The sequence below is a fragment of the Lycium barbarum genome, chromosome 2 (genome assembly GCF_019175385.1).
Source record: "Lycium barbarum isolate Lr01 chromosome 2, ASM1917538v2, whole genome shotgun sequence".
Lineage (NCBI taxonomy): Eukaryota > Viridiplantae > Streptophyta > Magnoliopsida > Solanales > Solanaceae > Lycium > Lycium barbarum.
Window position 1 is genome coordinate 141,921,741 of NC_083338.1, and position 11,527 is coordinate 141,933,267.

At 36.3% G+C, this 11,527-nt stretch overlaps 1 protein-coding gene across 1 annotated transcript; it reads left to right on the forward strand.

Moving 5' to 3' along the window:
* Window positions 1-8,226: 8,226 nt before the first annotated feature.
* Window positions 8,227-10,596, forward strand: LOC132629047 (uncharacterized). The gene has a single exon (XM_060344792.1). The coding sequence runs from the start codon at window positions 8,227-8,229 to the stop codon at window positions 10,594-10,596; it is 2,370 nt and encodes a 789-aa protein (XP_060200775.1).
* Window positions 10,597-11,527: the final 931 nt, after the last annotated feature.

The following is an 11,527-nucleotide window of genomic DNA, read 5'->3' on the forward strand; positions in this document are numbered from 1 at the left end:
ATTTAAAAGCTGCCGTTTTTGCCGTCGAAACCGCTAACTTCGCCTCCTTCCTCGCTATCTTATAAAGTTCCCTATTCGTCCACTTCTCCACCTCATCCTTGCTTTCTATAAACTTTGCATACGCCACCTTCTTTGATTCCACCTTCCCTTGCACTTCTCCATTCCACCACCAGTCCCCTCGATGCCGACTACAACTACCTGTCGAGACCCCCAACTTCCCTTGCCACAAACCTAATGCAACTAGCCGTCCTATCTCACATACTGGTCGCATCCCCACTACTATCCCAGGCCCCCATTTCCTTCAATTTCTCTCCCATCTCCAGGGCACTAATCGTGGTCAAACTCCCCCATCTGATCCTAGGTCGGTCATCCCCGACCCTCTTCTTCCTCGTCATCTTGATCCCTAAATTCATCACCAAGAGCTTATGTCGGGTTGAAAGGTTGTTGCTCGGAATGACCTTACAGTCTTTGCACAGACCTTTATCATCCTTCCTACGGAGTAAAAAATCTATCTGAGTCTTAGCCACAGAACTACGGAAGGTTACCTAGTGCTCCTCCTTCTTTGGAAAACTCGAATTGGCTATCACCAACCCAAAAGCTCTTGCAAAATCCAAAAGTGAAACTCCTCCTCCATTTCTGTCCCCGAAGCCAAAGCCTCCATGCACATCATCATAACCTCCTGAAATAGACCCGATGTGCCCATTGAAATCCCCTCCCACGAAAAGCTTCTCAGTAAGCGGTATGCCTCCCACTAACTCGTCCAAATCCTCCCAAAAGCGCCTCTACTCCTCCTCGCCTAAGCCCGATTGCGGCGCATATGCACTAATAATGTTCAAAGTGAGCCCTTCAACGACCACCTTAATCGACATCATCCTATCAGTGACTCTCCTAACCTCTACCACCTGATCCCTTAAATCCCTATCTACTAAAATGCCTACCCCATTCCTATACTTCGATCTACCAGAGAACCAAAGCTTATACCCGTCTACCTCCTTAGATTTAGGACCTACCCATTTGGTCTCTTGGACACAAGCTATATTAATCTTCCTCTTCTTAAGAATCTTAACTAGCTCTATGGACTTCCCTGTTAACGTCCCAATGTTCCAAGAGCCTACTCTCAGCCTAGACGCTCCTTTAACCCACTTACCCCTCCTAACCCTCGTCCCCGTCCCCGAACGAGAACATGACCCTAGTCTACCATTAATACCCAAAGCCACGAAAACGAGTATGAACTAATAAATTATTCAAAGGTCTAAAGTCAGCAAAATGTAACTACAAGTGTATGAACAAAGAATAGATATGGCAACCGGAGGTACCAACTCCAGTTGAACTGAACCTGGTCGCCGCCGGAAAACACTGTTCAACGTCGGAGTTACTGTTCACTGCCGGAGTACTGGTCATAACGACCTGAAAGAGAGAAGAGAAGAGGGGGGGGGGGGGGGGGGGGAAGGAAAGAGAAAGAGAGGATTGGCTGGAAAAAGATGTCGGAAAAGGTCGCTGGCGACGGAGCAGCGGCGTTCTGGCAGCGCTAGACGCAGATAAAAAAGGGGAAAAAAGGAGAAGGGAAGAAGAAGAGGAGAAGAAGAAAAGGGAAAAGAGAAGAAAAGTAAATCTGGCCGGAAAAGTAGCCGGCGTTACCTGGTCGACGGCGTTACCTGAACGTGACAGTTGTTATACCCTATTTTTACCTAAGTCAAAATAGTTTATAACATTCCGGTAATTCCGGGGTTAATTAAAGTACAGGAGTCGCCACCTAATTATTTACGGTGAATTAGGACACCTAAAGTTTATTAAAGTAATTATCTAAAGTCGATTTTATTTTAAAGTCTACGAAACCAAAAGGTCTAGGTAAGGGTTCAAACTAATCTAAAGGGAAGGTATTAGGCACCCTTTAGAATCCATTAACAATGGTTAACCGACCGGACTTTACGTTAATTAATTAAGGCAAAAATGCAAATATAATATTTTAAATATTTAATAAAATATCTTGTAAGTATTGTTAAAGTTATAGATAGAAATAGAATGTTATTTATAATAAAACTTGTAGAAAAGTAATAATTGCATAAAAGCGTTTAGTTATAAATAAACTAAAAGAAACGGGATGTGTAACGTTTATATGTAATTAGAAAATAAGTTATGCCGACTAACAAACTAAAAGAGTTATTGTAAGATTAATATCGGTAAAGTTTTAAAGTTTTATGGTATTAAAATATGACGAAATCGTCAGAAATCGGAGAGAGGATTTTAATGTAAAAAAGAGAATGATCCAAGTCTTCATTATTTTAAAATATTTCGAAATCAACATGATTTGTTTGGAAGGTATGGTTATTATTTAGCCCTTGGCGTCCTTTTGGGAAATCATTTTGTGTAGCCCAAAAATGTTGTAGTTATTAACATGTAAATTCATTCTAAGTTTAAACGATCTTATTTAATCTTCCAAAAACTAGAATTCCTACAAACCCCGCTAGGGTTCATCTAAGCTAAGAGAAACAAGAATAAGATAAAGTGTTAGACAATCCATACAAGTCAAATACACAAAAGGGATAGAGTAGAGAAAGTAAATGGGCCTAGCCCATTTAAAGGCTGTTGCAATCAACTCTTTTGCTATATGGGCTTGGCCCAAGAATCCCTTTTTTATATGCTGCGGGTTGAGGATGACTCGAGAAGAAAATTTCATTGGGCTTTGGCCCAACACCGAATGCGGGAGATGACGAGTCCCTTGGACTCGTACGCGATGGTCATGCAAAAAAATGAAAGAAAGAATTAGTACACAATCAATAAATAAGACTAAACATAATTAGATTAACATTGTCGCTTGCAATTGAAAATAACAAGAATACGTAACTTGATGTTTCATAGGACATTTTAAACCTACTTTTACACGGCCAATGACTGCAGTGAGGAGAGGTAGTTGTTCAAGTCTAATTTTGTCTCCAAGAAGTGACACTTAATTCAGCAGACAAACAAGGAACAACAGACAACCTTAAAAGGAATGTAACACAACAACATAAAGGAACACAACTGGTTTTGATTTCAAACGTGCAGCTCAGTTGGATAAAAATGTGGCATTTGACTTAATGACCGAAATCAATTCAAAGTGCCCAACATTCAACAACATTCGGGCTAAAACTGCAGCAACAATCTGCCCTTAAAGGCAGCAGCGAATGGCCAGACCGCAACAGTCATTTGCCTCAACAACAAACATATTCCTCCAAACAATGAAATAGAGTCGAACATAGAGGCATACTTCACGGATTTGAGTCACATATGAACATACTAAGATTGCCAGAAATATCCAGGTACGTTTAAAATATATTTAGCTTGATGGAAATATAAAACAACATCTAATCATCTTAATTCAATCGAATCAGACTCTATTTTTTAGACAACACAATGATGCTGAAAAATACACAAATTGGACTTCTAAATATAATCCTATTAGTAGCTAATGAAGTTTTGCTCCAGATTCATTCTAGGACTACAAACAGTAAAACTGATATCTTAAACAACCTTAGTCACATGTGAGCAATACAATTTACCATCAGATATTGAACAACATTAATGAGCAAGAGTTTGACCAAAATAGGATTTGAAGCTATTGCTACTGTATAACAGGAACTGACTCCTTAAACAGAATTGCAAAGAAATACTACTATACAGAGTTTGAATTAAATGTACCCTAAACCAGAACAAAATAGACAACCCATCAATTGAAAAGCCTAACTACATGCTGATCCTTGATTAAACAGGTTTAGGCTAACAAATCGCGAAGGCTCTTTAAACATACTTAGACTCATCAAATAAGAACACACAACCTAAACAGGACTGATACACATTTGAACTTGACTAACAACACTAGCATTATACTATTCAATCTACATGGTTAGATCCGAGAGGGTTAAGAAACAAGACCATAAGTATGAATACATATTCATCTTATATAGATAACCAACAAGAATGTAAGACCCACGGCATTAACTAAACACAGATGTACACGAATCCTATCAAACTACTAATTAGAATTAGATTAACTAATAACAGAATACATGTGAATGAACTACACTGACTGAAACGATAGACATGTGGGAACACATAAACACTTATTAAATTACTAAAACTGAAATTGAACTAGTTAAAGAAGTATTGTTTACCTTCTGTTGGTGCAGTGAATTGGGGCGTCGAGGCCTCGAATCTACTTTCGTATTGACAGATTCGAAACTCACACAAATGAATTCGAAGATCTCTGTCGTGGCCAAAGTCCACCGAGACAGAATGAACGTTTAACAGTCTTAAAGTTAGAATGGTAATAAAAAAAATGAAAGTCGTAAAATGCTAAGGATTTCTGGGTGGTTCTTGCTATATCCCCGAAAAACCCCAATCAGTCTGAATCCCCCTCTTCGGCTGAGGACTTAAAGTCATTTTTATAGGTGATAAAGGCTAGGTTTCGTTTGAATTCCATGATTTTTGGCTCCAAACAGAAAACTAAAAGAGCCGTTTGAATCCATCCATTGAATTTCTAAAGTCGATTTTGTTCAGAGAATTCAGAAAGTATTTTTTGGCCATTTGTGTTGACCAGCTCAATGACGATGAGAGAGGAAAGGATTTACACAAAAATGAAGTGGCAAGACCTGCCATTGTTGAAAGGAAAATGGGTCTTTGTTAAAAAGGGGAAAGAGGAGAAGATGACAAGATGAGGAGCGTAGAGAGAGGGAGAGTACAAGAGAACAACGAGCATTGCACGAAAATGGGGGCGAAGGTTTACCATGGTCGAAAGAGTGTCAAGGTTTTGCCACAAAGGGGAAGGGATGAGAGTGGAGCAGATGCGGCGTTGAAGGAGAGCTGATGTTCATTAGGTTTTAGGGGATAAACGATTGGGCCGGGTCGGGTAATTTAGGCGTGGGTTGGAGCGGGTGAGGTGTTGTGCTGGATCGGAAATTGGGCTTGATCGTTTGGGTTGGGCCATTAATTGGCTGAAACATGTTGATTTTTTCTCCTCTATTTTAATTATTCTTTGGGCTTCTAATTTAATAACTAGTACCATATATACTATGTGAAGACAATTAATATGTAGAAAAATAAGGATGACGAACCATTTAAAATTTGTAATAAAGTAATGAAAGTAACGATGTTAATAGTAATAAAAAATAGTAGTGAAAACAAAGTATTTAGATCGTTAATAAATTTAAAAACCCAAGGAAATAAATTTGAATAATGGAGGGACGAAATTGGGTGTCAACAGATGCCCCTATTCGACCGGAGACGATGTAAGAGTTTTCGGGGGAAGAAGTTGACATAGTAGCCAATTTTGTTCCGACCAACAAGTATGATTTGGAAGAACTTGAGAAAACATGGGTTAGGAGAATTGGTGGAAAATATTATAGGGTGGAAGGAATCATGGCCGAGCCCGTTTCGAATTGCCTACACATCTCGGGTTTCGTGAAAATCAAGATGTATGAAGTTTGAAAGAAGTGGGTCGACACCTACGCTACGCTTTTTACCCCAATGTTAAATTATAGTGAGACTGGGATATAGAAAAGGCTTATAAGATTGTGAAAGGAGTTGATTGAATAGAGTTTTAACGGTGGATATGAAAGAGAATTTAACCTACGTATCACGTGTTTGTGGACGTAGACGAAATTGAGTTCGAGAGTAGATCCGTGACCGTTGCTTGTGAGTTTGATATTCCTCTTCAACAAATTTGCCCCAGTTCACTGCGTAAGATAAAGTTCCACGTTGTGCTGTGTCTCTGTATGTAGGATTGTACTTTCTGTCAAAACTGAAATTCATGTCAGAATCATTAATAAAGTCCGGGGTAAAGTTGAAAATGTAAAACATATAAAGAATGTAAAATGATAGTAAATATGAGTGTAACAATGAGGATGAATCCGTGTGACTTATAATGAGGACGACATTAGGTTAGACAGCCTAATTTGCAACCTTTCCTTATGAACATGCCTCATCAAAATCTGCTCCGTAATATCTGCACTGGTACAATTTAATGAACTCTTTAATTTGTCATAACTCTGTGTTAGGAAATATGTTAAAAGTACAATTTGGAAGAGGATTATGCTTTGTAAACAAAACTGTAACTCAACCAAATTAAATGCATGTAAACCTAAACGATTTATCTACTAATTCTTATAAAAAAGCATCTATGTTGCCCAAACAGTAGTACCTACAAACTAATCCATACATTTGACAGATTTCTTTGTTTTTTATTGTTTCAGTAGGCATTGTCATTACCGATAGTATTTTTAAAATAATAATACAAGTAAATCAAATGAATATCATATAAGAGAAGAAATAGCAACATGTGTGAAAAGTCAGTGTCCATTTGGATCTGAAGTGTTCCACTGCTATTATGAGTGTAGGTTTCACCAGGCTTTAGTACAATTGCTGTAAACAGACACGACAAAAACATGGAAAATTTGAATAATTACCACATTTGTTTTTCCTGTCCAAAAATGGAAGGCATAGATGAAAATGAAAGAAACAGAAAGACTCATACTAACCCCAGTCCTCCATTGCAAAAGGAGTGTTTTTTTTTTCTAGTTGAAGAAAAATTCTTCACTTCCTCCCACTGCTTAAGGTGTTGGAACTCTTACCAAAATACCAAGCGGAAATTATTGTAGTGCTCTGGCTCCGCAAACAAACGCTGGGTCTACAAACCAACAACTTCTGTGCAAGATAAGAATATTATGCGTCTTCACAATTCCCATTATTTTTAGCATCACTCATAAACTTCAATAGTAGAAGATATTTTAGGTTTCCATCATCATGACACACCAATGTATAAGATGAGAATATTAGAAAATTAAGAAGGAAGAGAGAGGGATTTTAAGAATATTAGAAAATTAAGAAGGAAGAGAGAGGGATTTTAGGAAGGTAATTAATAATTGGTAATAATGATAAATTAAGTAAATAAATGAGGTAGTTATGTGAGATTAGGAAAACACGTGACGTTTAGAACTTTCGGAAGAAATGACTTTTGGTTTTTTCCGAAAAGAAGCGATCTTTGTTATTTTTTTTTTCAAAAGCACATAAATAGGGAAAATGGCCAAAAAATTGAGCAAAAAAAAATAAATATAAATTCTAGCTTAAGAGAGTACCACATCATCGACCTATGTCCTTGCTTTATATAGATATATAGATTGTTGTTTTGCAATTTTGAGAGCCATACATCTCAAGCATCTGATTCCATACAACGAAAGAAGTTTCTTTGTCTTCAAACAAAGGTGTAAGCAGGGGCGGATGTAATGTGTTTGAGTGGGGTTCAATTGAACCCCAAACTTTTGACGTAAATCGTAAATATACTGTGTTAAATATCCGAAATATACATATACATTTAGTGTTGAACCCCAAACTAAAAGAGGCTGGGGGTTCAGTGGTTGGGCAGTTCACTGTAAGGCTTATCCATGCTTGGAGATCCAAGTTCGATTCTCCTTGACCACGTTTTTTATATCAAATATGCTTTCTTTGATGCAGGACTTATATTGTCCTTTTCCATTTAATAGGCACGTGTATGCTCTTAAAATAATAGGACCCGCTTCATACTTTTTATTCCTTTTTTTTGTACTTCATTTTCTTATAGGAGATTTGTTTTCTCCTTTTCAAATACTCATAAAAGAACCTGAATGTTCTTTTCTGTTTTCTTGATTTTCACATTCTTTAAAGAAACAAAAAACTTCTCACTTTTGAGAAGGCTTTTCAACATCAGTACAAAAGTTAGGGTTCCAACAAATCAATATTTTTTTTCAGTGCTTCTTGAATTTTATAATCTCCACATCAAAAAATCAAACAACTGAAACAAGTGTGTCTTCTCTTCTTTCAGCTTGGTTCCAAGTCAGAAGCTTCAAGCAAAATCTTCTTTGATTTACTGGTATGCTCCTAAAAGCTCAAAATCTATTATTAATGTCTTTTCATTTCTTATTGTACTGCAGTATTGTTCATTTATGGGATAAATTTTGAAAACATATGCAACACTATAAGCTTTTAGGCATTCTATTTGGGATAATATTTTTTTTTCTTTTTGAGAATGCAGCTTTTTGGGGTTAGTTAATCAAATATTTTTTGGGTTAATCTCACAACCAGAACCAGAAAATGGAAAAAGAGAATTCAAGTACACCACCCACTAATACTTGGTTTAATTAAATTAAATTTAATATATGCAATGTGAAGTGATTTTTGTTTTGTGATTTTAGGATTCTTTTAGCGAGAGTCGCTATAATGAAGAGATTTTACCAGGTTATTCAAACTCCTTCAAGTTCTGGTTTAAGCTCTCCTGTGCCAAATTCTTCTTCGTGTCCAGTTGTTCATGACAAAGATAAAGTGTTGGATTTGAATCTTCCTAAACCTGATCCTGCTGAAAGAAAGCAAATCTCACAATATTCTTATAATGAACGTGACCGAATAAGGAGACATTATATTCAAAAAGGACCATGCCAACCTCGTGATCATATATTCCCAAAGAGAGAATTTGGTGGACTCATGCGTCAATTTAATCCTGACTGGTTTGGTACTTCATATTCTGAATGGTTAGAATATAGTGTTAAACTTGATGCGGGCTTTTGTTTATGTTGCTACTTGTTTAAAAATGAACATGGAAGAGTTGGAGATTCTTTTACAAAACATGGTTTTAGAGCTTGGAATAAAGGTATAGAAAGGCTTAATAGACATATTGGTGATGTGAATAGTCTTCACAATCGGTGTTTCAAGAGGATGAGAGACTTAAAGAATCAAGAACAATCGATTGTAACTTCTTTTGACAAGCATAATGAGAAAGATAAAAATAATTATCAAGTTCGGTTGAATGCTTCAGTTGATGTGACAAGATTTCTTTTGAAACAAGGAATGCCTTTCCGGGGCCACGATGAAGGTGAAACTTCTACAAAAAGGGGAAATTTTCTAGAACTTTTAAAATGGGATGCAAATAGGCATGATGAAGTGAACAAAGTTGTACTAGAAAATGCTCCACAAAATAACATGATGATTGCTCCAAGTATCCAAAAGGAGATCGTGAATGCTTGTGCAAAAGAAACATTGAAAGCAATTATTGAAGATTTAAATGGAGATTACTTTGGCATATTGGTTGATGAATCTAAGGATGTTTCTCATAAGGAACAAATGGCTCTTGTTCTTAGATATGTCAACAAAGAAGGCACACTTATTGAACGATTCCTTAGTGTTGTTCATGTTAAAGATACAAGTGCAATAACATTGAAAGATGCTATCTATTCTTTGCTTTTAGAGCATTCATTAAGTCCATCTCAAATACGGGGACAAGGTTATGATGGAGCTAGTAACATGCAAGGAAAAATCAATGGTCTTAAAACTCTAGTTTTGGAAGACACTCCTTTAGCTTATTGCATACATTGCTTTGCTCATCAGTTGCAATTGACTCTTGTAGCTGTTGCAAAGAAGCACTATGATGTAGATCAATTTTTTGATATTGTTGCTAATGTCTTGAATATTGTTGGAGGTTCTTTTAAGCGTAGGGAGATTCTTCGAGAAGATCAAGCAAAAAAACTAGAGGAATTACTAGTGCTTGGTGAAGTTTATACGGGAAGTGGACTAAATCAAGAACTTGGGCTTCAAAGGCCCGGTGACACCCGTTGGGGATCTCACTTTAAAACAGTGCGTAATTTTATTGCATTATTCTCATCAATTGTTCATGTGCTTGAAGTAATTGCAAGTGAGGGTACAACTTATCTAGAGAGATCCATGGCAAAAAGTCTAGTGAATGATATAAGATCTTTTGAGTTTGTGCATATGTTGAAAATGATGTTGAAAGTGTTGGCAATTACAAATGATTTGAATATGACTTTGCAAAGAAAAGATCAAGATATTGTGAATGCTATGAAGCTTGTTGGTTTTGCCAAGAGGCAACTGCAATCGATGAGAGAGTCTAAATGGGAATCTTTGATTGAAGATGTCTCTTCATTTTGTGTGAAGCATGATATTCTAATTCCTGAAATGGATAAGAACTATCATATTGGAAAGTCAAAGCGCAAGAGTTCAAGTGTCACATATTCTCATCATTTGCATGAAGAAGTCTTTAATGCTGTTATTGATTTGCAACTTGCGGAGCTTAATAGTCGTTTTGATGCAGTGAATAGTGATTTGCTTTTAGGTATGGCTAGTTTGAGTCCGGATAATTCTTTTGCAAATTATGATAAAGACAAAATTATGAAACTTGGTACACTTTATCGTGATGAGTTTAGTGTTTCCAAGCTTGAAGATCTCAGTTACGAGCTTGACAACTATATTCTCTTTGTGAGAGAAGATAGTGATTTCTCTAATTTGAAAGGAATTCGAGATCTTTCAGAAACATTAGTTGAAACAAATCTGCACAAGACTTGGAGACTTGTTTATTTGCTTGTGAAGTTAAGCTTGATATTGCCTGTGGCTACTGCAACAGTAGAAAGAGCTTTTTCTTCAATGAAATACATCAAAAATGACTTGCGAAGCAGAATTGGTGATCAATTTCTTAATGATTGTTTAGTTTGTTATATAGAAGATGAAGTATTTGAAAGTGTACCAAATGATGTGATCATTGATCGTTTTCAAAACATGACAAGTCGTCGGGGACAATTGTAATGGTGATATTTACTAAATATATGTATCTCTTTTGCATGTTGATAGTGGTCATATGATTTGATTTAACCTGGCTCTTCAACAAATATTTTACTTTTTCGTGCTTTCACTATAACACTTGTACACCTGAAAAGTAAGGAAACAACTGAATAAAACTTAATGAGATTTATGCGTTTTAGAGAATATCTCAAACCACTTTATTTAAACTAAAGTATAGAATTATTTGCTTGTATCCAGTACTTAATTGTTTCAATGTCTACAGTATTGAAATGTAAATTTTTGGGTATAGCGGGGTGAGGGAGTTTGAAAAGTATTTCTATGGTTTTGAGTGTAAGGTGGATTGTTACTTTTAAAATTTTTGAATATCAATGTTCTTTGTTTGGTTAGGTTATTATTGTATGGTACCTTGAGGCCTGTCCTAAAATTTTAAATCTTGAGCCCCTAAAGTTAAAATCCTGGATCCGCCTCTGGGTGTAAGCGCTAAAAAACCGTTAGTAAAATTAATCGATAAAAATGTACGTGTTAATCAAAAGGATTGCATCATTTTGGTTAAAAGTGCCAAATGTCAAAACAATAATGAGTTTCGTCAAGCCAATTTGAAGCCAGAGTATTTGCAGTTCCTGCATCTTGATTTCTAATGAATCCTTTTAGCCTTTGTTTCCTATACGACTTTAATTTTTACCAAAATATACTCTCATTATATTGACATTTGGCACAAAATACAATGGTCTGTGTATGTGTGATGCTTTATATATAGGCAAAAGTCATAGATAGCCCCTTAAACTTTGCTACATTTTCGTCATGGCTACCTAAACCTAAGATTGCTCCAATTTGATACCTAAACTCTGAATTTGTACCACATAAGCACATTTTGCCCTTTTTTTTAATAACACCTGGGCGCGTGTATATACGCCCCACTTACGTGTACTTTCGT